Source organism: Anopheles stephensi, chromosome 3 (genome assembly GCF_013141755.1).
Source record: "Anopheles stephensi strain Indian chromosome 3, UCI_ANSTEP_V1.0, whole genome shotgun sequence".
Classification (NCBI taxonomy): Eukaryota; Metazoa; Arthropoda; class Insecta; order Diptera; family Culicidae; genus Anopheles; species Anopheles stephensi.
In genome coordinates, this window is record NC_050203.1 from 50,571,524 (window position 1) to 50,599,047 (window position 27,524).

At 45.1% G+C, this 27,524-nt stretch overlaps 2 protein-coding genes across 9 annotated transcripts in view; one reads left to right on the plus strand and one right to left on the minus strand.

Moving 5' to 3' along the window:
* LOC118514571 (glucose-6-phosphate 1-epimerase) overlaps positions 1-7,666 on the minus strand; it is a 49,769-nt gene extending 42,103 nt beyond the window's left edge. Inside the window, exons 1-2 of one of the 3 annotated variants that reach the window (XM_036061571.1) lie at positions 7,547-7,666; positions 5,768-6,234 (exon numbers count right to left, since the gene is read on the minus strand). In XM_036061571.1, coding sequence (XP_035917464.1) covers positions 5,768-5,894 — 127 coding nt within the window. In that variant the 5' untranslated portion in view covers positions 5,895-6,234; positions 7,547-7,666. Of the gene's footprint in view, positions 1-5,767; positions 6,235-7,493 lie in introns of all 3 variants that reach the window. The other 2 variants (XM_036061572.1, XM_036061570.1) reach the window with 2 other exon arrangements.
* A 2,252-nt stretch (positions 7,667-9,918) lies between these two features.
* LOC118514518 (intersectin-1) lies at positions 9,919-26,747 on the plus strand. Of its 6 annotated transcripts, none has more exons than XM_036061488.1 (14): positions 9,919-10,870; positions 12,255-12,962; positions 13,890-14,302; positions 14,365-14,462; positions 14,528-14,703; positions 14,773-15,157; positions 15,219-15,392; positions 15,477-15,728; positions 15,811-16,022; positions 16,100-16,289; positions 19,119-19,526; positions 19,611-19,740; positions 19,827-20,000; positions 22,703-26,747. In XM_036061488.1, the coding sequence occupies exons 1-14, from the start codon at positions 10,710-10,712 to the stop codon at positions 22,711-22,713; spliced, it is 3,492 nt and encodes a 1,163-aa protein (XP_035917381.1). In that variant the 5' UTR covers positions 9,919-10,709; the 3' UTR covers positions 22,714-26,747. The 6 variants fall into 6 exon arrangements, with proteins under 6 accessions (XP_035917381.1, XP_035917382.1, XP_035917378.1 ...); XM_036061489.1 differs by having other exon boundaries at positions 22,577-22,703; XM_036061485.1 differs by lacking the exon at positions 22,703-26,747 and having other exon boundaries at positions 9,919-10,146; positions 10,378-10,870; positions 19,827-22,395.
* The last annotated feature ends 777 nt before the right edge of the window (positions 26,748-27,524 follow it).

Here is a 27,524-nt window from a genome sequence, read left to right on the forward strand (position 1 = left end):
GAACCGAAAAAGGATTGCGGGCGCCCGAGCAGTGTGTCTGTGTCTCGCAAAGCACTGCTCCACGACGGACTGCAAAACAAATCAAATTTCTACGCTGCGAAAGTATCCTGTTTCGAACGTTCGTGTACTTAGTGCTTGTCGATGGGCCGAATGTTTTGCTGGTTGTGTATCCATCTCGTATGGTAACACATTGATAACACACTCAAAACAATTGGCGTTGCATTTCTGCAACAGTGTCTTTGATGTGCTGTGCTGAAGAACATGAAACGTGTAACGATTGGCACAGATGAATCAATGGCTTTGCAATGCAGGACAGACTTAGCACAGAAGTACAAGACAATTAAAGTGGAAGCCCGACTGGCTTCGGCTAAAGCGACAACAGCCGGAGTGATAATTATTTCACAATCCACGAAATTTGGACTATTCCTGCCCATTGTGAACAACAATTAAGGTCTCCAGTAAGTTGTTCAAACACTTGCGAAGTTTTAAGCATATCTTAGAATAACCTAAAAGACAGAACTTAAAAATAAAACCAGACAACTCCTAACTGCAACAACAAAATAAAACCGATTGCTAATAACAACAAATTAACAATTTCATAACACATACGAATTTCACAACATATGAAACATCAAAGAACGTTTCCAATCAGTGGCAGTGACAAGCAAACAAAAAAAAATCCTTTCCTGATAAGAACAAAACCTCCAAGGAAGCATGCTTCCTCCGCTCGAAGCCAAATGTTCACGATCACGTTTTGTGTTTGATTATCAACCTTTGGCTTTTGGTGATTGTTTAAAACCAACACACACACACACAAAAAAAGGACAATTTTCACAAAAATCGGCGACACATTTCACAACCTGATGTTAAAGCTAATCAATGAATATTGCTGCCACTGTCTGGCGGGTTTCATCCGCTGCATCCGAAGGTCGCGTGTACTTCGTTGCCGTTCGTTAGGTCACCGGCGAACCATCTGGGAGTCGCCCCACCGAACGAGAGATCATTAAGCCGATGGCACAGATTCTGTGCCGGGCGGGCCAGACAGTTGTTACGCACTTTTCACTCCCATAAATCACGGCCAGTAAGGAACGAAACATCAAGACAGTTCCGAATTGGTTCTTTGATTTTGTTATGGTTCAGGAGAAACGAAAAAAAACCTTATGGGTCACCTAGAGCGTCTAGTCGGTTCCGCAGTCTAGTCGGTTCCAGAGGAGCTGGTTGAAAGGTTCACGAACTTCTAATCGCTGCACGACAGCTGCACGCAAACAAAACTTTCAGCGCTTGATAAGTAAACCTACAGCACAGTGATGACGTTCTTTTTTTCTACCAGTAACTGCAGGCCCCTTTGAGAAAGTGCAGATTTTGGCACTTTTGACACAGGCAAGAGACGAATTATTAAAGGAATTTATGCTACAGTCTATGTTTTCAGTTAGTATTCCGTATAGATAGGCCCAATTTAATCTCATACAAGACAGGTACACAATTTCGATAATTTTTATATGTGTCCAACGTTGTTTTGGACGATCATAACACTGGGTACGGGAACAACAAACAGTTACAAACTCTACTAAGCGAAATGATCTGATGTGCAATCAAAGTACAATTTATCAATAAGTTATTGCAATAAAAAAACCTAGCTAAAACTAGTTCTAGGCGAGTTCAAAGAGTAACCGTCGTGCATTCACGTTTCAGTGCTCAATGTTGCAATATTCACGTTATCAGCAGGCCGCGTGTGCGATGATCTTCCTCTTTTTCTTCCTACGTACCCATCCAACAAACCAACCAAACTTTATGACACTAGACAGCAAATGATAACGATACGCTTCAAGTGAATAGTCCAACACGTCGGTACGATGATAAGAGCAACTTGCCGTACCGTAACGTACCGCTGGCAGATTTTACCTACACAGACCTGCTCCAAACGATGCACATTTGCTGCTTGATGCGATTCAGTGATAGATTTTGCGATAGCCTTAGAATCTTGCAAAGCTTGCCATCTGCTGACCGAAAGACGGAGTTCGTTAACCGATTAATCAAAACAAAACAAACAATCGAATGTATAAAAGCCCACAGTCACGTGTCACGTTACCTTGTGCATCGGCCCCCTTAGGTGTCGATGTCGATATTGAACCCTTCTTAACAGATGCCATCGCAAAACCTTTCAATGTGGAGATTTCTTTTTTTTTTTTTTGTTAAGATACACATATAAATTAACCCTGCTATTGTTTATTTGCTTATGCCTGCTAAATGCACCCGGAACCGTAGGAACATAATATCGCACGCACATGCGTTCTGCGTGGAATTTCAGAGAAAAAAGTGCTTAGCCACAAGCTCTACTTATTGATTTATTTTTGTTTCACCAAATAAAGCAACAAAATTTATCAAGGTGACAAAAAGCGTGATCGGACAGGGCACAAAAAAAAATGCTACCCCCATTCAAATAAGAAAAGAAATGATTACTTGTCAAAAACCAAACTCGGTGTTCTGCGGCGTGTACTACATTTGCTGCAAGAGTACAAGAATTGCCAAGAGGTGTAAAAAACTACTTATCAATGAAATCTATGAATAGCCTTAAAAAAGTGCTCAATCAACCACTAACTTGCACCACCTGCAATTGATCACCTTTTGAAGAAGAAAAAAACAAATAAAGTTGCATTTGTTGCATCTTTTTCTGTTCATTGAGCAGTTTTTGCTTTTTTGGAGGGCATTGATTGAGCCTATTATTAAAATAAAACAATTCAAATTCCATTGAAGAACATATCGTTTTTTTCTTTTATTCCAGCATTGACCGAAAAGCAACTAAAAAGCGACCTAATAACAAATAACATAACAAAGCATTTGGTAAGGTACACTACAAGCGAGTTTTTTTAAATGTTTGGTGTTCCGATACCGGATGTTGCTACATGTAGCGTGCATGCACGTTGGTGACGTGATATTATTGTGCGTGTGAATTTGGGCTCAAATTAGTCGACCTTACGGCCACGGAAAACCACTGAACCGAAAATGATGGTCAGTTGAAATAAAATAGTAAAAATTTAAAATATTCTGTGTGGAGTACGAGGTTGCACGATCCTCGTTATTGGAGGCAGCTAAGGACTTTGGCAGATCGCCTAACGTTCCTATTGGAGATCGGTTGGGAAGCGGGGATGATATGATAATATGTGTTGCATCTCGGATAAATGAATTAATGTATGAATGAGTGCGATAATAGAGGAGGCTTGGTATGACATAGGCAAAATGTCTTAAAGCATCCAAAGCACAGATAAAGTAAAGTGCTGAAGGATCACTTGATCTACTACCCACGGAGGAACACAAGAAGAAAACGCTCCAAGCACGGACGGGATACGATGTTCACTGTTACAGGCAATGATACACGACACAGATTCTCGTGTATCAGACAGAGGACTCTTTTTCTTCTACAGAAAATCAGGACTCTTCTTCTTCTTTCTTGGCCTAACAATCCCTAGGTTATGCCTGCCATTTCTGGCTTACTACACTTATTGTTACCACATAGTTAGATGGATAGTCAATTCTTACTAAGGGGGAACGGTCCAGATGAGATTTGAACTCCGTTTCTGCCATGTGAAGATCAGCGCCGCTGTCACATCTAACACCGGACCTCCAGGTCTACGAATTTGAATTAAGGAACTACAATCGACGGATCATCCGATAGTCTCCAAACCCTAAGGTAATTGTAACTTAGTTCTATTGAACTTAACTCTATGTTGTAACCTAGTTTTAAGCAATACGGCCCACCCTTTTTATTCATTTTGGATGACCTGATCGTATTGCTCAAAATTAGATTACAAAACGAATACAATTCACGATAGTTCCTCTTCCATTTCCTATTCGCTCTTCAAACCGTGAAAGGGCACCTTATCCCGGGTGAGCTGGGCCGTCCTTATCGAATAAAATGTTATAAAATATAAACAAATTTTTGAAATTGTTTGCCATATTACACGCGATAACATTCATCTTTCTATTCGAGATTTAAAAGCGAATTTCAGTCTGTTTTTGCTGGGTTTCGCGTAGATGTGTTACTTTACGCGTTACGATGCGTTACTTTCGCCAAAGCTTTTCTTAGGCTCATATTGTTGGTGCTTGTGACCTAAAGCACTCAACGCATGATAGTAGATGCATCAAATGAAAGGTACACCGGTTCGCTTGAAATGATTAGTTGAAGGTGACGATATTAATCTGAAGAATTGTTGCGATAATTTCGAACGTACAGAAAGGCATCTCTTCCGAGAATGTCAATCTTATCGTAATTGTATCAGATGTTTTAAAACCTTGCTCCGAAGCTCAACCGAAACGCATGTGACGACGATCGAGCATTTCAAACTGCACTATGCGACACCTTCATTCAGATGTCCCCACCAACAACACCTTCTCAAAGCTTGCTGCGAGTTCCAGCCAGTGGAGAGTCACATTGACTCAGGGTCACTCGGGTTGGGAAGGGGGGCTCCTATTGTCGTCGGCCTGACTAATGCGCTACCTATCCCTACCTGCCGCCGTTTCAGTACCGACCCAAACTGCTTCATTAGCGTGTCTGAGCTGGCGGTGGCTGTGTGTGCGCGCGGTTTGCAGATTTGTTTGCGTCGTCGACCATTTCCCCCGCTGGTAAGCGCGTGTGCAGTGTGCACAGCAGCAGTTCAGTTCGGGTCTAGTTCAAACTTTTCGAACCATCGAACGAGCTAAATCAATTCCACCCCAAGGTTGGAACCTCACTCGCGCAGCACCCGGCCACCCCAAGCGGATTGCATCGGTTCGCGTATCGTGAGTGAATGGCGCGCTACCACTACCACCAGCTCCAGTCACCCAATGCTCTCCATACTACTAACCATAATGTTTGAAACCATCGAAATTGTGTTGTGCCCTCCAAACGTGAAGTGTTGCTGGTAAGCGGACGGTCGACCAAGCTTAACGTGACCGTTTGGTGGTGTAAAGAAACCAAAAAAAAACTACAGACGCACCTTCGTAACGCAAATCCTACCTTCCTTCCACATATGTGCACTTGATCGTAACCTGCGCGGTCTACGGTGGTTGCGTTTAAAGCGTCTGACGGTAAAGTGGTTCAAACCCGACCCCCGAGCCGGTAATTGATTGGACGTTTTTACTAGGCGGAAATTACCATCTGCTTACCACGGTGATTATAACACCACCACCAGACCTTTGGATTGGACCTTAACAAAGCATTCCGCGAGCAACAACATTTCTTGCAGGAATCATCAGGTCAGTTTCGTACAATAAAATGGGAAGAATGACGACCTAAGCGGTAGGTTACATCAAATAAATGACATCAAAGTACAAAATCGCAGCATTACTCGGCAACGAAAACTGTGCCCACCCGTGATCGTTCCGAATGAAGCATCCGGGTTTAAATAAACACGCTCCCCATGTGTACTGTGGCGAATAATAAACCCAACCTTAAAGACGTCCACGATGGCGGGCTTCTGGACGTGTGAATGTATGGGCGATTGATCCAAGAGTAAAAAATACTTTATTATTACAGCCCAGCATCAAGCATGAGCATAACCGTTTGATGAACGCTCTGTTCCGGGCTCTTCACAATCAACAGCCAACGCAGATGTTTTTCGGTTTCGGCCTACATTCGGGAAGTTCTTGTCTATCACAACCCCCAAAGAACGCGATGATAGATCTCTCGTTGCTTCCAGTCACAGAGTTATATTAGATGGGGTGTCTGGGTGGCTCAGACAACAACAAAATCGGCACCGATTCTCTCTTAACGATCAAACGTACTACTTACCGTGCAGATTAACGGTGCAGGTCGTATTGTTGCCCCGATCGAGGACCACCACACTTGTGGCGGTCATGTTCGATTTGTTGTACTGGAATTTTTCCTTTTTCTTTCGCTTTCCCGGCTGGTCACACATATACACTGCTTTGTTTCTACGGTGGCCACGTGGAAAAGTGACGGGGACACAGATATCCCGGTTGGGGGCTTCCTCCGCAAAGCCCAGAACGACGCGCCAAAAACCGAGTCGCGTGCAGTGTCTTTTCGGCTGGGAAAGCTGGGTTTTGGCCGGAACCGGAAAACTAGGAAAGGCACTAGCAAGTATGGACGGCGAGACCACTGGACACCAGGATTTTCTGAAAGGACCCGGACTTCCCGACCCTTAAAGTCGAACACTTTCACTTTTTTCACCCCGTTCACCACACGGAATCTACGTACAACACACACACCACAATGCGCTTTCGATCGAGAACACTTTTCTATTGGAATGAGAAGTAACGGAGAATGGGAGGTTAAGAAAAAAGCGTCCCCAATCGCCAAGTAAGCAGATTCCTTCGTTGCTCCCTTTTGGTCCTTCGCGAATCCTTCCTTTGGCCACCTTCTTAAAGCAATTAAAATCCAAATCCTTTTCTCGTTTCCGTTTTCTGGTCCCTAGCCGCCTGGCCGCCCTTCACTTCCCTATCCAGAGGCCAGAGCTGTTTGAATTTGATTCTGTATTAAACCTCATCTATCGGTGGATGGCAGCATGGCAGGCGAACCGAAGGCACACTTTACCGGCTTTCGGATCGCGTTTCCTTTCGCTCCCGGCCTTACCTCACCAACCGTCTCAGAACACACACACACACGCACAGAAAAACGGGAAAAGAGGTGAAAATTAAAAGAAAAGCTAAGGGAAAGAAAAGATGGGACCACCGTTACCCCGCGGCAAAAGAAGGTAAACTCCGTTGTCTAGGGAACCTACTCACATCCGAAAAACCAGTACTACACTACGGTACTACGGGTAGTAGTCTGAGGGAAGCCGGGGGTCCCTTTTTTTAAATTTAGTCCTCCGTTGCGCTTGGGATAGCGAGTGGTAAGACATGGATTTTCTTGGCCGGATTGAAGATGGCTCTTTTTTTACATTCGCTTAATTCGCTGATGAATCAGATCCCTGAGCTATATACTACCTTTCTCGTTGGCGGAAACGAAATTCGATTAAGCTTTTTGAGGCCCTGTTCCCTGTTCTTTTTTTCTGTTTTGCTCTGTGCGAGAAACAAACGGAAACTAATTTACTAGAAGTACACTAGAGCGAACCGGTTGCGGGTGTCCTATCGAGTTGAGGGAGTTTTTAACAATTTTTTACCACAAAAAAAATCACATTAAGTATGTTTAGGAGGAATGCCTATAAAAAGTGGCACAGTCACACTCTGATAGGTTGCAAATAAAAAGAAAACTCAAGTCAAAGGACAGGCACAGTACTTCACAGGATCGACTCGACTGTTCGGCTCCCTTTTATGTTCGGGAAACGTGGTTTTTCGCTCGCGCGAAGAAAAAAACACCCCACAACACACACGCACACACGGAGTCCCTAACACTTCTGAACACTTTGGGGCGAGGAATCTAAAAAAAATCTGTCTTCTGGGGAGGGGTAGAGAGAGTCAAAAGAAGGAGCAAAAAAAAATTATTTCAAACGCCAGGAAACTCCTTTACATCCCCAACACATTCCACACTTTTGACGAGTAACGGCAGCAGAACGCACACTTGCCTCCCTTTTTCTTTACGACAACGCAACGCGGGTATACATGGACACACCACAGAACGTAGCACGCACGGCACACGGTCACGAGCGGAGCGCTGCACGGAAAAGGTACGTCTGCACCGGAACACGAAACCGTTCGAAATGAATGTGCGGCTTTGGCGGAGAAGCGCCAACAGCCCAGCGTAGTGCGGCGGCCCATACATACATACATACAGCGGGGCATGGCGCGCATCAGTGTATTGTGAGAAGGCGCGTTTCAATCCGAAACTCCATTCAAGAAGCAGTACATAAAAACAGAAACGTTCGCTGCACGCCGTGCGAGAACGCAGCAATGAATGGGGAGAGCGGCAAATCCAGCTCCAGCAGCACCGTTCATATGACGCTGTCGGGCTGCGTGAGAATGGAGCAAATCCGCCGGTCCAGAAACGTAAGAGCGGAGAGCAGAGCCGTGGAGCTTTTACTACACCGGCGTGATTACGAATGGCAGGGTTTGATGGACGAGTTGTGCGAGTTCGGATTCAGAAGCTCAGTATTATTGGCGTGAGTTAATAAAGGCGAAAAGATAGGTAAACATGAAATGTATAATAAAAAGCATTCGAAGAAGAATATCCTGAAACCTTATCTGGATTTGCTATATGTTATTTAAATGAGTACACTCTATTGAGTACACTCATTTTACTATTTGTAAAGCTCACATGTCCCTCTGACACATGAACGCTGACCAAGAAGTTCACTAGCAGCGGAGACTCTGACTAGAGTCCACTAACAACGTTCGAAGGAATTTAGGCTCCGTATGAGTGGAAGGTCCTTGGTGGAACCGTTACAATGATGTGCAACGATTTAGATTCGTCATGCTGTGGTGCACTGGTCATGTGATGAGAATGGTACAGGAAGGCCATGAATAGAGCAGACATTGAAGGCTCCTGAGTGTGAGGGGGAGTGATTTTGTTGTAGTTTTCGTTTGAAAGATAACATACAACGGAGTCCAAGCGTGAGGGATTTAAAAGACTTCTGTAGCTAGCTAAACCTGCGAAACGTTTGTAGCTCTCAATAAAAGTTGATAAACGAAAGTCGCAGATAGCATCTCAAATTAGATCGGCAAACATTAATTGGAAACACACCTGACCCATTTGGTCACAACGTAGCGTTCAAATCATGACGAATATTAACACATACGTACGCACGCAAAGCTATCCGGTAACTGATATATTAGGTAAAGGAAGCCAAAAAATTCTAGCTAAGAGCATTCAAGGATATAGTACCTAGGAAGAGGCAAACTATCGAGGCAAAGAAGCGAACCGATGCCTTCGTATCGCCTTCAGATTGACGATCACATACTTTACATGAAGGTACTGTTCTATCAGGTTTATCATATGCTTCTTCAATTCTAGCAGTGTGTTTTACATAAAAATTACCAATAATGGTGTCCTTCATGGCGAACAGCTTCTTGTAGTTTGGATGATAGGATCTCCACACACTCGCAGGATTAGCTTGAGCTCTTTGAAGGCGATCCTTCAACATAAGACGCAGCTATAGCTAGCACTATCGGTTGTTGTTTTTATCCTGGAAAGTGCACGTGTTCACGCCGGTGGCCAAAGCCCAGTCGTAATCGTTGCTCCACTTAAACGATTTCTCACTTGAAACGTTGGCTTACTTCTTTCGTGGCATTATTGTAAACATGAGTCCTTTTGAATCTTCAAATTTATGTTTACCCCCGACGAAATTTGTGCACTATTTGGAGTTGTTTTGCTCTGTATACTTCAGTCGTGTTTAAATGTGTCGACAAAACGATCATAAAAAAAAACAAATTCAAAACAAATTATTTCTGTCAAAATGCATTGACAGCAAGTGCCGTAACAAGGCCCTTTTGACATTTAATTGACCAAAATGCAGCAGCTATTTAAACATTCATCAATTATTCTCTACAAACATCCACTGCAGTTTTTTTCCTTCGATGATGTATGAAAAAGCGTCTATTTTTATTCAAAAGTTGCTTAAAACACATTTGCATCGGTCAATTATCTATCAAATATGCATCTCAGTGGAGAAAGATGCAAAAAGAAGATTTGACTGCCTCCTCCTAAATGTAACAACTACAGAATAACAATTTCCCCCGATCTTCTTTTCACCGATTTGCTCAATGAATCAGCGAGAAATTTGAAGCAAACTTAACAGCAATCAAACTCAAAACCAGTTAACGAATGAATTTGTATTGTAACTGCAACCGTTGCACCCGTTTTAACCTGATCTTTTACGAATTTTAAACGATTTGACAGCTAATGTCAAACCATACAAAATGATCAGCTGTCAGTTTTGCTTGTAGGGCATTATTTTCCGTCCTTGGGTGTTGTTCATTGGGTGGGGGGATTGCCGTTGACAGATAAACAAATTCAGCCCTCGATGAAGAGCGACTGTTGTAAGGTTCCGTTTCAGCACATCAACCAAACAGCAAAAAGAAGAAGTGGGAAAGTTTGTGATTCTAAATGCAAAATTTCTCTTGCTAATTGTGAGCGACAGCGGAAAATTTGCGAATTTCCTATCGCCGCTAGGATACGGTGGTCCTTTTCCTGGTCAGAGTATGAAAAAGTGCGTGCCTGTGTGTGTGGATCGTGAAGGTTGAAAAATTGTAGCCAAAGTTTGGTGCCAGAGCCAAGTGTGTAGAACGCACTCCCATGCGAGCCATAGAGGCCAGCGAAAGAAATCGATATACAACTTTCCATTGAATCGTGTCCTGCGCATGGTGGTCCTGTGTGTAGGCCGTGCTGTGCGAGCTTCTATTCCCTTCAAGAAATAGAACTCCTGAAGCAGACCCTCGTCCATGGGGGAGCGCTATGGTGCCCCTGTGACCTAAGGTGTGTGTGATATTATATCCTTCCAATTGCAGCTCCATCGGGTGTTCGGTGCTGCCTGTCGTCCGAATAAAGTGATGCCAGTGCGCGAGTGAAAATACATGAGAAATAGCCCAGTGCAAAGAGGGCCGTGAAAAAAGAAGGTTACTACGCCTACTACGATAGTGAGTGTTGGGCAGTGCGAAAGAATATTTGCTGTACGGGAGTGCCCACAGTGCTTCGCCCAGAACACAGTGCATGGATATTTTGGTCGGTGGCCCTTCCCATTGATAAACGGGAACCCCCATCCGCTGGTAGAACCCGCGAGTAGAACGTAGAGCGGATATCTCGCCTTGCTGCTGTTATCACCTACAACCACCACCACACCATGAACGCATCCGACCCATTCGTGATAACCTCCCGCGAGAGGCTCAAGTACGAGGACCAGTTCAAATCGCTGCAACCGGTCGATGGTGTCGTGACGGGCGGGCAGGCCAAAGGATTCTTCCTGCAGAGCCAACTGCCCCCGCAGATACTCGGTCAGATATGGTAAGAATTCAGCGCAGTTAGTGGTGCTGCAATACGCGGGCTATTTTTAAGTGTAATAAAATACTTCAATGGAGAACGCAGCGCTCAACGGCAGCCACCGTTCTCTTGCCTTCCTTTCTGGATTTTTTTTTCTTTTTAGTTTCTCTTTTTTTGCATTGTCCCCACTTCCGTTGGTTTCGAGCTTCCGGTTTCCTTTCGCTTACATAACTGCAGAGTGCAATTGAACCGTTCTAGTACACCGCAAACAACAACGTACCATTGTGTATGCGATCGCAAAAGTGTTGCTGCTCGATGGCTGCTTCGATGACTGCAATGGCCGCTGCTAGATGATTGGAGTGGAAAATAATTGCAGATCCTTTTTTTCGCCCGTGCAGCTTTGGAATGGCTCACGTGACTCACGACGGCTGCCTGTCGGGCAATGGGAAAGCTCGCGCATTTCCAAACGGTTAAGAATATGGGAGGTTGTTGCCGTAGCCTGCCTGCCTGCACACTCCGACTGCCGATATGACGAATTCATCGTCAACGTCATTCGCATTGATTTTATGTTTCATTCGCCAGCCAGTCAGTCGTTATCAGGGGAGTGTTAATGATGGAACACAAAATTCTTGTCGAGTGCACTGGTATGAACATTGGGGAGAGATTAGAACTGTTACTTCGGCTTAGAATGTTCAAAATCGTGTTTACTTAAAGGTCTTAATTGCATTAAATTACACCCAAAAAGAGGCTAAGCGCGAGAAGCAGACAGAAAAGGAAAAACGAAACACGTTCCAGGAGTTGTCCATAGAGCCGTAAAGCTCACGGACGATTTCTGCTTCGCACGGTTCCCTAGTGCATTATTTGGAAGTTGAATGTTTGATGCTCGGGAGAGTGTGCTCGAGTGGCTCCAAATTAAAGCTCAATTACATTGAACCGTGGGACCTGTAAGTTTGGGAGTTATTTACCAACGCATGTAAAAACGACATTCTCTCAACGAAACCCCATCTAAAGCACTCGATAATGTACTTCTGCTCCTGCTCTGCCTAATTAATGAGTGGTTGACCGAACAACATGAAGTGAGTTGGTACAACCCACGGCTGGTTTTTGGGTTGGCTTTTCGGGAGCGCCTCCATTCTAAATGGACCGTGTATTATCGCCGTTCTCAAGGGCATAAGCAAAAGTTGTTTACCTATGAGTCATCATCGAGGTGGCGTTCCACCGTCGTCCTTTTTCGCGCATCGTTGGTTTGGTGCGGTTACGAAGGATGGTATTGATTGTTGTTGATAAATATGTTTAATTAGTTGGAAATTCTGCCTAAATCCACCCGAGCTCTCGATTCTGTATCATCGCTGACACCGAACAATTGGATTTTCATTAATTACTATGCTTTCCCGTTTCTCTTTTTTAGGGCCCTCGCCGATACGGATGCCGATGGGCGTATGACGCTCGGTGAGTTCAGCATCGCCTGCAAGCTGATCAATCTGAAGCTGCGTGGATTTGAAGTTCCGAAGGCACTTCCTCCGACACTGGTCGCATCGCTCACTGCCGTCGGTGGAACGCCGATACTCACCCCCACTTCCGGTCTGAGCCCGCTCGATCCGCTCAAGTCACTGTCCGGTTCGATTGTTCCACAGGCCGTACCGCAAGTTGTTCCGCAACAGGCTCAGCCCCCGATGATGGTTCCGCACGCTGTAGTGCCTCCGTTGATGAACAATCAAATGATTGCGTCCCAGGTTCCGGTAATGGCCGGTGGCGTGGTACCACCCAAGCCGGCCCTTCCACCACAACCACTGATCGGTGTGACCGCACAGGCTCCTCTCATTCCGATGGGACAGCAGCCACTGATTCCGGGAGTACCGACCATTCCGGGCATGGCACCTGCTCCAGCTGTCATGCAGCAACCGCTCATCGGAGGACTGGTAGGAGCTGCTCCGACCATTCCACCAACTGCAGCCGTAAAGCCGTTGATTGATCCTCTTGGAGGTGTCGGTGCGGTGCCGCTGGTTGCCGGTGTAGCACCGGTCGTTCCGGCACCACCGACACCGCCCCATTCCGGTGGCGGTACACCAGCCCGCTCCATGTCAATCTCGGAACGGGCTCCTTCTATTGAATCTCCGTAAGTGTTTGTGCTGTTTATTGCTGGGTGCGGCGAACAAAAAACCCGAAAAGTGCTATGTAAATAGTTAAAAGTGATATCATCTACGTTTTCGGGCGGCCCTCATCATAAACGTATATGTATATTACCGTCCATATATCTTCTGCTTTTTCTTGGTTTAATGACCTCCATGATAGTGCCGGCCATAAAAAAGGCTTTCTAGATAAGTCAGGTAGCCTGATGTTCCCCCTGCGGAACGTTTCGGATCAGACCTGCCGTGTATCTCCCCCTCGGCTATCTCGATCAATATTTTTATTTACATTTTTCTCTCAAAAATTATAAAGAAATACTAGTATTCTTAAATTATGAGCGACAAAACCAGCTTGAAAAACGTATCGAATACATCACGTGAAGATAGGAAAGCCACAGACGCCAAGAGGTCTTGGCCTGCCTTTACTGCCAAATTTAAGCTGCAAATGTGTTGTAGACAAATAGGGATATAACCAGTGCCACGAATGATGAAGCTAAGGGTCCAAAGCCCACCCTTCTTTTAGTGAAAATTTCAGAATTTTAAAGCTCAACTTGTTGTTAAGCTTTGTGTTATTATAGACGTCAGGTTCTTCACACTAGAGAGAAATGATTTAAAGGTGTGTTCGTCATCGTGGACTAACTCAACTACTGATAGGATGGAATGTTAAGGGAGCACAGATATAAGGACCAAATGCCATCGTTGGATCCTATTAGATGTGCGACAAAGCTCCCCAGTCCCAGTCTTAAGACTGCGTTATAACCTTAAAAGTAGTTGGTCCAAATCCAGGATAGTTCGGTCTACACGATCTTTCATTCAGTCACTTTGGATTCAGTTTGTCGCTAGAAACAGCCAGGTCTTCTCTGATAATTCTCCATTTGAATAGCAAAGCAAATGTAATTTTAAAACTTCTTCCGCAGAGGACAACTCGAGTGGGCAATCAAGGGTCCGGCGAAGCTGAAGTACACCCAGCTCTTCAATACGACTGATCGCAACCGTAGCGGATTCCTGACCGGGCCGCAGGCACGCAACATTATGGTGCAAACCAAACTTCCGCAGGCAATGCTCGCCCAGATTTGGGCCCTAGCCGATATGGACACCGATGGCCGGCTTGGTTGTGAAGAGTTCGTGCTGGCAATGTATTTGTGTGACATGGCCGCGGCCGGCGAAAAAGTTCCCGCCACGCTGCCACCCGAGCTGGTACCACCCTCCTTCCGCAAGGCTTCGTCGCGGCATGGTTCGGTGGTCGGTTCACGCCATGGTTCCGTATCGTCACAGGGCGCTCCGGTGCATGCTGCCGTTGAGCTTGATCCGCTGTCCGGGTTACCGCAAAGTAAGGGCGCGTGGTTGCGTTCGTTGGGAAGGTTGATACAATTTGTTTTTTCCTCTCTTCAGCATCGTTCGAAGATAAGCGTAAGGAAAACTTTGACAAAGGTCAGGCAGAGCTCGAACGCCGAAGGAAAGCATTGATGGACATTCAAAAGAAGGAACAGGTGAGCTTTATTCATATCCAAACTGCTTGATGTTAATTCAATTACTCCGACACACCCATTTTCAGGAGGAACGTGAACGCAAAGAGCGTGAAGAACAGGAAAAGATCCGTAAGGCAAAGCTCGAGGCAGAAATGAAGAAGCAGCAGGAGCTGGAGAAAGAATTGCAGCGCCAACGCGAACTCGAACAGGAGCGAGAGGAGCAGCGCAAACGAGAGCTCGAAAAGAAGGAACTTGCTCGAAAGTATGTTGTTTTCAAATATCTGTTGTCACATGTGCTAATATCTACGCCATTGTTTGTCACATTTGCCAGGGAACTAGAAAAGCAACGTCAGCTCGAGTGGGAAACACAGAAGATAGCGGAAATGCAGCAGCACAGGCAGCGTGAGCAAGAGAACGTGCTCAAACTAAAAGCGCAAAATCAATCGTTAAGCGTCGAGCTGAGCACGTTCAACGAGCGCATCAAGGAGCTGTCGCAAAAGATCTGCGACACGCGCGTTGGTGTCACCAATGTGAAAAGTACGATCGACGGCATGCGTACGACGCGTGACACACAGATGGCGGAAATGACACAGCTGAAGGCAAAGGTGAAGGAACAGAATCAGCGGTTGGTGCAGTTAAGCCAGGAGAAGGCTAAGCTGGACGCGAAGAGCAAGTCAGGCGAAACGGAAAGTCAGCTTCAGTTCACCAACAAACAGGTAATGGCAGCCGTGACAGTTTACCCGAACGTTGAGGGATCTAATTGGAGTGTTCTTGCAGATCATCATACAGCAGCTGAAGGACAAGCTAGAAAACACCAAGCAACAGATCGAGAATAAAACGACCGACATTAATCTGAACCGAGATCAGCTGATCGAGCTGAAATCGCAACTGACCGATCTGATTGATGCCTGCGAGAAGCTGTATGGTGAATACGATATGCAGCGGATTCAGGTATGCGCTGATCGTGGAACTTTGTGTTTATGTGGAAGGAAAAGCAGCAAATTTAACATCTATCTCCGATTTGTTGTCACACAGATCTTGGAGATGAAAAATAATCGTAAAAACGAATCGTACACTAGCGCATGGGATACGTCCAGCTCGTGGGGCACTTCGGATACCGCAACGCACGCGGTAACCAACAGCGAACCGGCACCGGTGGCTAACGTCACTGCCACGGCTGGCGATGATGTGCAAACGCCACCGGGATACGTGAAGTACCGTGCGATCTACGAGTTTAGCGCCCGAAACAGCGACGAGATTTCATTCCAACCTGGTGATATTGTGATGGTAAGGGCACTGATCCTTTCAAGCATCAATCCCCCGCTGTGCGTGTGTGTATGTGTGTTAAATTCCTTATTTTTCCATACAGGTACCGCTAGAGCAGAATGCAGAACCGGGTTGGTTGGCGGGTGAAATAAACGGCCACACCGGTTGGTTCCCGGAATCGTTCGTTGAAAAGGTTGACAGCAACCTGAACGTGGTGGAAGCTCCCGCTCCAGAAACGATAGCTTACAGTGAACCGGCAGCGGAGTTTACGACCGCACCGGTCGATGACTATCAGCCGGCGAACGATAATACAGAGTGAGAAACGAATGAAGGCAGTTTTGCACAGATTGTAGCATACCCAGCATACCTCCTTCCTTTCCAATTCCTTTCAGGGCTACTTGCAACGGTGACGTTGAGTATTATGTCGCGTGCTACGCCTACCAATCGGCTGAAGCAGGTGATCTGGTGTTCGATGCAGGTGAAACGATTGCGGTGTCGAAGAAGGAGGGCGATTGGTGGACGGGCACTATTGGCAACCGGACTGGCATTTTCCCTTCGAACTACGTGCAAAAACAGGAAGGCGTAAGTAAACACTCGATTGCAAAATTATAGATTGTGAAACAAGAATATCGTCTAAGCTTAGAGGAGTAATCTTTCTACTGCTGTCTCGTAGCTCCCCTTGATTTTCCCGTACATTGTCCCTCGATGATCTTCAAATCAGTCGAGTCCTATCAGTCTATCCTTAGAAATAGAACGTTTGGAGTAGTGATGGGCGCTAGGAATCGGAACTATCTGCTTGCGATTCCGTTTACTGATTCAACTCCGGATCCAATTTCAAGATCGCAATCAAGTCCGGAATCAAGTTCGGAATCTAGTACGAAATCAACTACGGAACCAAATTATTATAATTATTTATTTTAAACTGGTTGCCTCGAGGGCTTTCCAGTAGCGTCAGATACAATAAAATAAAAAAAGGAAGACAATACAAGGGAACGGAATGAAGCAAAGGACATGCTATGATCAAACAAATCACCTACTGAATTGAAGTCAGATAATGCGCGCATCCAAGGGTCATTTTGAGCAAACCGCGAGCGTCGCAATGGGATGAGAAGTGGAGGGCGAACGCGCAAGCGGTAGGATGGGACATAGGTGGGAATGGCTGCCAGGAGGGTAGAGGAGTCAATGTTGGCAAGAAGGATGTTGGCAATAAATAGCCTGCGCGCTTGACAATGACGGTCTTTTAAGCCAACTAATCCCAGCAACTGACACCGTACCGAGTATGGATGAGAAGCAGCACTGGAGTCGTTTAGGAAACTAGCCTTACGGCGATTCTAGAAAACTTCTGTTGTATCCTCTCCACCCTATCCATAGAGGTGACACCTGCTGGGGACCAAACGACACTGGCGTAGTCCAAGATAGGACGGACCCAGCAGCAATACAACGCCCTCAAGCACAATGGATTACGGACCTCAGACGCCATTCGGGCGATGATGCTCAATAAATTTTTGGTTCGCTCGACGACTGAGTTGATATGTGGTTCAAAAGACAGTTTGTCATCGAGCCACACACCAAGGTCCTTTACGAGAGTGACTCGTGGTAGTGGTGAGCCACCGAGCTGGTAGCCATATAGCTGCTTGTTGTGAGAGCGGCCGAACGAGATTACGCATCATGTTTCTATACAAAGTATGAGCCCGTTAGAGGAACACCAATCCGCAAATTCATCGGCGTAGCTTTGAAGGCAAAGGAAGTCTTGAGACGAGAAACACACAGGAAGATAGAACTTAACATCGTCAGCATACAACAGACATCCTTTGGGAGGGAGCGACTTGATGCAGTCCGAGATGAAAAGCGAAAACAGTAACAGGACTTAAGACGCTGCCCTGAGGAACCCCTGACTTGCCTACGAAAGGATCGGAGCAACCTGTTTTCCAGCATGTTTAAGTGCGGAAACAGGTCAAGCATCAGAGACATAAGATTCGACAGGATGGAGCGTCTAGGCATGAAACCATGCTCCTCGGATGAAGGGATTAAAAAGTGGATAACAGACTCGAGGACTTTAGACGCAGCACATAGGATAGAGATGCCTCGGTAATTGGATGGGATAGTGCGACATCCTTTCTTGAAGATCGGAATCACAAAGGCTGATTTCCAAAGCGAGGGAAAAACTCCCATACTAACCGACCTCGCGACAAGGTGCGTCAATATGGAACCCAACACCTCTCTGGAGTCAATCAGCACTGAAGAGGGAATGCCGTCGGGACCGGGAGCAGAAGGAACGCTTCAGCTGAGCGAGTGCGGAGAGTACCACGGGTTCCTCGATGAGAATGTGGTTCAGATTAATGACGTCACAAGGGCTCGCGAGTCCCGTCGAGAGAGGCGAAGAAGAGTCAGCTGGGTCCACAAAAAGACCCTCAAAGTGATGAGCGAACAAGTTACTAATTGCTAGGGGGAGAGGATATAGAGTGGTCGCCCATAGTCATCGTAGATGGAATAACAGAGCTACCCCGACGACTATTGGCATAGCGCCAAAAGGATTGGAATGGAGCTGGGATTGGATGCGCGCAATATGAGTGCGAAAACGGATCCTGTTGTACCTACGGAGCGTCAGACCACAATGGTTTGAGAGGTGGGGTGCGAAGAGGACAACATGTGGAGAGGAAAGACGAAACTACAAACGTAAAGTTGGCAACAGCCTCGTCGATCGTGGGACTGGAGTTCAGGAAGCTCAAGTCATGGGTGTTGATGAGATGGTTCGAATTTCCTGCGGTCAAGCTTCCTGAAGTTTAGATCACGTGACATGCCAGCAAGCGTGGACCTTCCAACAGAAGCCGGGGCGAAATCCGGAACAAAGCCCGGAATCAATCTCAGCTATGATAAGGGAACAAATTCTATTGCCAACCATCTTCTTATTCTTCTTTTGCCCTACAATCTCGAGAGGTTTCGTTTATCATTCTCTACGTTGCATATGATATTTGCACACAAATGTTCGCTAAGTCGTTGTGGTTTGGTGATTTTGTATCTTTCTGTGAAGTATCTTTGTGTGAAAACCGGCGCCGTTGTCGCCTCGGCCATCGAACCGCCTCAAAGTCTGAATAAAGATCTCCCAAACTCATGGGCACTGAATCCGCATTCGATTCCCGGATCTGATTTTGTATCCGGTTTTGGAACCGATTTCGGAATCGGATCCGGAATTGGAATCGGGTCCGGTATCGGACACCAGATTCCGACACAAACCATCATTTTCCCCATCACTAGTATAGAGGTCCTCAATTAGCTTTGGCGCCGGAAACTCCTTAGTTATACCCGGACATAAGTACAAATGGCGTTTACTTGGACTTGGATCTCTTAAAGATAGAAACTTTTTTTATCGATCATAAAACACACTTTTGTCTATTTTTAATTTTCAAACAGGAAACAATGAACGGCAACCAGACGGCATATAACGAGCAGCCGGCGCACCAGGAACCGGAACAAGCAGCGCAAACGTACGAGCAGGAGATTAAACGCAAGCAATCAACCACCGCCGCCGGCAGCAATACTCAGGACGCCGAGGATGCACGAAACCAGGCCGAACTCGACTCGGAAGTGTCGCAGATCAATACTCAGCCACCGTCTGGTGCGGCAGCAAACGAAGAAAACATTCGCTACTCCTCCATGTCCATGACGTCGGCCACGCCCAGCCTCCGGCGGAAGGGCGAAGTGGCGCAGGTGATTGCACCGTACGAAGCGACCAGCTCCGAACAGCTGTCGCTGCAGCGAGGTCAGCTAATAATGATAAGAAAGAAGACCGATTCCGGTTGGTGGGAAGGTGAACTGCAGGTACGGTTTGGCGGCTTGCCGCTTCAATTTCCCCGCCCCCCCGGTATGAGTGTAATGCAACGTTAATGTGGTTATATTTGCTAGGCAAAAGGACGTCGCCGGCAAATTGGATGGTTCCCGGCGACTTACGTCAAAATATTGCAGGGTGGACGAAACAGCGGCCGCAACACGCCCGTGTCAGCGAGCAAGGTAGAGCTGACGGAAACTATTCTCGGTAAGTAGCTTGAAGCAGTCGGAGAGGTCCCACGCACCGCGCTAGTAGTTTGTGACGTGTACTTAACTTTATTTCCAAATCGGTAGACAAAGTCATCGCACTGTACCCGTATAAAGCACTGAACGACGACGAGCTGTCCTTCGAGAAGGACGATATCATTAGCGTGCTCGGGCGGGATGAGCCGGAGTGGTGGCGCGGCGAACTGAACGGCACCACCGGTCTGTTTCCGAGCAATTACGTCGGCCCGTTCGTGTCGTCCGGTAAGAACGGCAAATCTCCCGCAATTGCTAGTTAACACACTACACACACACCTATAAGCACACACCCATACACGCAATAGCTGTACATCGTAATAGTCTGTTTAGACATGCTTTTGTTTTTTCAATTGTATTTATGCTTCTTCCTGTTTTGTGCGTAACTGTTGAGTGTTCGATACGTGACGACTTTATGTGTGTAAAACTGTTGACATGTAGTTCCGTTCCATACTATATGCTTTGCCAAAATCATTCCCATTTCATTGCGGGTGCGTGTGTTTACGTGTTAGCTCTCGCGTGTAACGCTCGGATCGAGTGTAGGCCGGGTGGAGGATACTCTGTTCCGTGTGAAAGATATCGACAACGGATAGGTTAATTTAGTTGCGCTACTTGTTACTTGTGCCGTACTAAGCAGATTCATACTTTATATTCATTTAAATTGTATCCATTTAAATTGCATCCCCGAAAGCAAATCTCTGCAAGATACAGTGACCCGCAAAATTATGTGCTCACTTCATTATATTTTCAAAATGTCCAATCTCATGTTGCAACCAACTTTTATTTGAGACAAAAAAAAGTTCAATTTAAACTGTAAAAAATCCCACTGATAAAAAATGTCCACTATATTTTTGCCTAAAAAATTTATATTTATTTGAAGAGTTTGAGTAAATTTTATAATTTCCAGAATCCAGAAAAAAGTCTTCGGGGTTGACATTTGGGTTTTCTAGCCGCCATTAAAACGAAACGTTTTGCGGCTAGAGCTGAATACAGGGTTTCTCAAGCCAACATTGTACAGGCATTTTCCATTTTCGAGCTAGGATTTTACGGAATTGAAAATCTGTTTTCCAATGTTGAAAAGGGTTAACAGTAGCGGTTTAGCGGATTTTCACACAGAATGTTGGTGTAGGAACAGCTATCATAATTCCGTCATTTCATGTCCAGATTTCATATCCTCTCCGGTCCAATTAACATTGAAACCACAAAACTGTTTTTCAAAATTGTACGTGTAGCGCATTCCGATCCGATCCGAAAAAATGATTCCGTTCCAGAATCATTTTGGTTTCGAACTCGTTTATGGGTAAAAGACTCGAGAAGGCCCCCCCCTGACAAAATTTGTCAGGCACTGTAGGATTTACGCCTGAATGTATGCAATCCGCAGGACACGTTGCGAAAGCTTCACAGTGTGCTTTCAGTGTGGTCAAAAATGGTTGAATAAAGTAGAATTGCTTATTATTCGATCAAATCCCCCTCCCTCTATCCTGACCATTTATATTGGCTTACAGGAGCTGCGTAGTAATTTTTGGTCAAGCTAGGAGGGACCAATCAGGCTTACAACATACGCGATGTTCCCGGACTGTAACGGAACATAGGTTCGATGGATACTTGTTAACGGGCATAGATATTCAGAAAAGGAGGAAAAATAAGAATAATAACATTTCAAGTCACTTCTTACAATTTATATTATCATGCTCTTCTCGCTGTCCAGTAACAGTATTAATGAGCAATGCACAATGTTTATATCAAACGAGCTATGACCACACAAAATCCCACTGTGCATTAAAAATGACAGGCCACAGTGCTGCACACAAAATATTCTAGGGGAGGCCTTCTCAAGTCTTTTACCATATAACTTCAGGCACCGGGTGCAGCGCCGGTCTTCATTTGCAAAATTTTCATATGGAGGTTGTTAAAATCTTCCTGGATCCCATCTGGACCGTTCGCCCTTAGTGAGGACTAACTATCCAACTACGTGATATTATTAAATTCTGCATCAACCCCACCGTCTCTCCCCTCTCCCTCCACTCATTCAAGTTAAGTTTTGTTATAGATCGGATAAAAAATATTAAAATAAAAACTGGAGCGCGAAGTCGTGATCCGGATTCGAGTCCGGCGGCGGAGCGTTCCGGTCAGATACGATCCGGAAAATGGTGGGATTTGCCCATCTCTAGACCGCTAGGCTTTGGTAGCCATACTGATTCGATTCACAGACGAATACTTTAGTTATGTCTGAATTTTTCTCTATTTCGGGCACGATCTTGGCGATCGTCCGTTAACGTAAACGATCCTCCTCAATTGATTATCAAAAAAGGCATTATAAGGACAGTGAGTGTGATTTTTTGCTGTATAAATTGAACAATTATTATTATTTGAACTATATTAAAAAAGCTTCTTCAGTGGGTTCCCTATTGTACCGGGGCACTTTATTTTGAATATCTTGTTACATCTATCCCGTCTCATATATTCACCTGCAAGTATCATACCAAATGATATCTTTAACTAGGAAAATGAAAAGTGTAATTGAACTCTGTTATATGCGTACTGTTTTGCGATCAGAGTTTTGATTTCAAGCGTGCTGTAGAAAATGGTTCATTATTTATATACCTGTATACTTTAAACATTCTCTAAGTCTTCTGTTATATTGTTGAGCGAAAGAAATGTGTTGTATTTTATTTTTTGTTTGTTTTGTGTGAAATAGTACATTGCGTGTTGCATTTTCCGTTTGATTCCGTGTTTAGTTTAAGTTTGATTACAAATGGTTTTGCGTGGTAAATATTTTTCGGTTCTTTTTTTTTCTTCGTTAGTTATATTCTAGACAACCAAAAAAAACCCTTTCTCCTCACCCACGGTAGTGTTTGGTTCCTGTACCGCCTAGTGCGTGTTTTATATATCTCTGTCTCTCTCCAACTTTTCGTCACGCTGCTTAAAAGGCAATGTATAACGGGCAGCAGGGCTTTCCGCTACGTTCACCAAAGCCCATAATGACGCGTTACACCGGGGCGGCTTAGACCGTGGTTTCGGCTGGTGTACCGACCCGGGCACCGCCGACAGCACCAGCGGCAACCATTGTCAGACCGATTATGGTTACAACAACGACGAGTACAGACAGCCAGCGGACGGTGCGGAGGACGATCGACACAACAACAACAATAAGCGATACCACAACAATAAAATCAATAACTCTAAAGCTAACTATAATAACAATAACTGTAATAACGAAACTACAATGAGCAACAATAACGATATTAATCAATGCAACAATAATCAGCTAATGATGCGAGCATTTCACGTGGCCAGCCGCAGCCAGGCAATGCCACAGTAGCAGCAGCAGCAGCAGCAGCAGCAGCAGCAGTAGCACTTTAGCAAATATTAACAAACAACCCCACTGTTATAGGTGTAATAATGTAAATGTAGCATCGAAACGATTGTTTTGATTCGGAGGAAGAAGCGACCGACAAAGCCAGTGGCACAGGGACACTTTCCTTGCATCTGTGTGTGTGGAGTTCATGATCGCTGCAGCAGCTGCTCCACAAACAAAACACGCGCATAGTAGTATTCTATTTACATACAATCATCTAATACAACTTCGCACCCTCTCTAGGAGGGTGATATGCGAATAGGCCCTGTTGTGAGTGGCAAGCAAACAAGTATTATCCGTTTTTTTTGTTTCGTTTTGTAGTTGCAAAGGTCGTCCGTCAGGGCCAGTATTCAGCAGCCAGGCAGCAACTCAGGTGTCTATCACTCGGTGTTTTAACTCCATACACACTCCTCCCCCGGGCAGGGCACAGTTGATGATATCAGTTTGCAAAGTATTATTCCGTAACGCCACAGAAGAAAAAGGTAGCCATTTTGTAGATATTAAAACGTTCGCGGATCAGATCAGTTAAAACCGCCCATTTACCTTTGGAGGGCATTTAAAAGCAATGGAAGAAGTCACAATCAGCTCTGTCGGGATTGGAACGTTGTTAAGTTAGTGAATTGCGCATTGAGTTGTGTTTCGTTTGTTACTGTTAGCGAAATGCGAAAACATTCCTCTGGATGAGTTTATTTATTATCTTCCACGGAAGGGATGGTCACATAATCGATAGAAATAGGGATCCACCTCCATACTGGTAGGACATCTACTCTTTGGCTTGTTACATTTCCATGAATGCTAGTGATTATTAGAAGGAAACGTTAATATAGCAGAATAGCTGTGAATCGAACCGGTTCTGTCCTTCGGTTTTGTTTGGTTTGGTAAGGATGGCAATGATTAAATTGAGCAGGTGAGCATGCATGCAACCGTGCAGTTTGCGCTTACACATATGCATCCTGAGACATCCTTTTGCCGCAGGGTGCATTGTTTATATAGTTACTAATTCTTATGATTAGCAGGGCGCGGCGGCTAGCTATTAAGGCGGGTGTGTAACAACTTCATTACAAAAACAATCGTTTCTCGGTACAATGTGATTAGGTATGATTCGTATGATTCTTATTATCCGCGAGGAAGCCAACAAAACTGCGTTACATCTAGGCCGACAATATTTTGTGCCGTGTTTTGTGGTGCGTTAGGACATTTCGATTGTTTCCGGGGGGTTTTGTTTTGTTGTTGTTGTCGGAATACTTCTCATCTCACCGTGTGTAGTCGTCGGCAGGGGTAAAAACCGGACATACATTGTAAGCATACCTTTTACCTTATAATTACGTATAGACATCGTTATTTATTGCGAACGGCGAAGTATCGGCCGTATCGCCGCCCCCAACAAATCACGGAATATCAATTAAAATCGCAAAGCAAACACTGCTCGTTACGCTAGTAAGAACAACACAAAACCCATCAAACAAAAAACTCGTTACGCAAAATGCTAGGAAGATTAACTAAATGATGAAAATGAGAAGCATATATAAATATATACATACATACATATACATACATATATACATATACATATATATTTAGAACTTAAACTGTGCCCTATCCTATTATTCGACGAACGCTAAAACCTCTCGCAAATACTTTACGCGTGCTTTACGGCAGAGCCTTCCACACCGGGGACATCCGGACATCTTGAAATCGATACAATTGCTCGACTCGGAGGACGATTTTCTACCAGCCTAGGGATGGACAATCATGATTCATGAAAATAGTAGCGGTGAAGTTGAGACACATTGTGCTATATTACTCTTGATGCGATTTAATCGTACAATTTTAAACAGATAATAGTTCATCGCCATTACTTTGCATTGCTAAAAACACATGTCCGAGACAATTTTACTTTTAGCTTTCAAATTTGAACCGACATTCCGAACACTCGTGTCTAATAAGTTCGAACAGGTACAACGAGCCCAGCAATTGTTGCGATCTCAAGATGTCCAGAGCTTTCCGGTTGTGCACAGGCACAGTGCTGCGAGGTTCGGAAGCTGCAGCTCTCGGAGTCGGAATCGTACACGCGACAAAGGTTATTTCTTCAGAAAGTGTTATTTAGTATGCTACTGCAAGCGTTAAATGAATTTAGTAGCGGATAGAATGGCGGATGACGTTGAACGTTCTCTCTCTCTTTCTCACTCTCTCTCTCTCTCTCTCGCTCTAAACTCCATATCTAAACGAACGGTTCGGCAGCAAAGTTCTGGTTGATAGTGTTTAGGTTGTAGCTGCTCCATTCCCTCTCGGTCCTGTGGTGTAACGAACGTTCGAAACATTCACACCGTCTCTCAATGCTCACATTACAACATATATGCGACACAGGTGCGCAAATCATCCCGTACGACTCACTCGCTCTAGTCGCTCCCGCACCAGCTACCAATACCAGGATTTCCCATATTTGTGTATATTGTGAATTCCTTCGGGCAAAACCATGGCGCAGGCAAATGGCATCCAAGCAAAAGTACTTCCCAAAACAAGCAAATGTATGTGTGCTTGTTGTATGTTGTAAATGTAAAAACAAAAATTGGTCAAACAAAAGCGAAACAGAACAACCCAAAAAAGAAAAATACATAAGACCAAATAAAGTGGAGAATGAATGCAAAAGTAAGTAAAAGCTTACAGTGAAAAGTGGCTCCACCCATTTTGCACCCAACAGCAACTCAACCCGCTAGGGAAAACGAGATATGGAAAGAAATAGTTTTACTTGACACAACTCCTCGTTTTTCACCCCCCAATCTTCTTCGATGCTGTTCATGCATTGCATATCAACTGTTGTTTTATTTCGTTTATTCGGTGTAGAAGTGAATGTTGTACAAACTTAGTTTACCCAAATCTGCAATAGGACGTGATGCAGATAATCGTTCAGTAGACGACACGAGACTCGAGTACGATTGCTAAGAGTAAACAAACGCAGCTTACCAACACTGTACCACTACTGCAAAGGACAATTTAACTCAAACAATATATTACCACTATAATAATGTAGAAACGGCTAAAAAGCACGCTGGTGCAGAGCATTAATCACCTAAAATCGCAAACTCAGCTATACGATACACTGAAGCGAACAATCGCACGTGTGTCCGGAAACATTTTGCAAACCTTTCATATGTTGGTAATAGGTGTATATGTTCGATGTGTGTGTTGTTCAACTTAACAAAGCAAAACTTAAAATCAATGAAAAATAGAGCGCAAAAGGAACAAACAGTACGATTATTTATCCGTTTTCCCGTAAGCTGCTGGATGGATGGGTGGGAAAACATTACGGGCGATGAAGTCGTCGAAAGCATTTAACACCTAGCACAACACACTTGAGACAAATAAGCTGCAGCCATTAGCTCCATTAGGCAAAGCAAATGTATATGTCGCACCAGCAGCAGCTCCACACGGTTGAAGGAATGGGGGTGACACCGCGCGATCGAGAAATGTAATATTTATGCAAACTGTGCGGCACATTACAAAGCAAGACGGTGAGCAAGTTGCGAGCTGACCACCACACAATTTCACCTAATTTACATGTATAGCAAACCATAACAAACAAACAAAGAAAACGTGAATAAACATTAAAATGGGAACGAAATGGTGTTACGCAGTGTTAGAGAACGATGAAAGAATCAGAAGTATTATATCCCGTACTAGTGATGGGTACGGCGACTCTCATCACCACAGCGACAAGGAGTCCAGTTCGTCCCCATAGGAGTCAAGTTCGTCCCGTGGGTGGAAAGAGTTTGGGTCGACCCGAGCTGGACCCGTAGGTTCGGGTATATACCCCGCTCGCTGGGACTCAACGCGCCAAAGTATCGCGGAATCACATCGCCTTGTGCCCGTGCAAAGCAGTGGTGGGTCAAGGTATTTGGACGCCCCGAGCGGAATAACAATTGGGGCCCCTCTAATTGAAATATTAGTGGGAAGCAACAGGATTTCCCCCGCCGACGAGGTCCCGAGCGGTAGCTTCTTCCGCTCCTAGGTTGATCCGCTACAGGTGCGAAGCTGTTCGAGTGCCTAGTATATGCGCCATTTCTACCGAAACGCTCCACCGGCACCAACTGCATCGAGTTTGCTATCCTCTGCTGACACGACAAATAACGCTGGCCTTTATGTGGATGCAGTGTATACTAGTCATGAGAAAAACTACTCAGTAACGATAGTAAAATCAGTGTGAATAAGTTGGAATAGCGGGATAAATCTTCGCTCATGTTCAATATTCCGGATCTCGGTTCCCAGAACTCGGCCCCATCTAATGCCCAAGGTCCGTATTCCGGATCTCGGATCTCGACTCCCAGAACTTGGCTCAACCTCTCAACCGGGCTTTGTATGTGGACTCCTTCACCACATACTTACGCATGTGCATC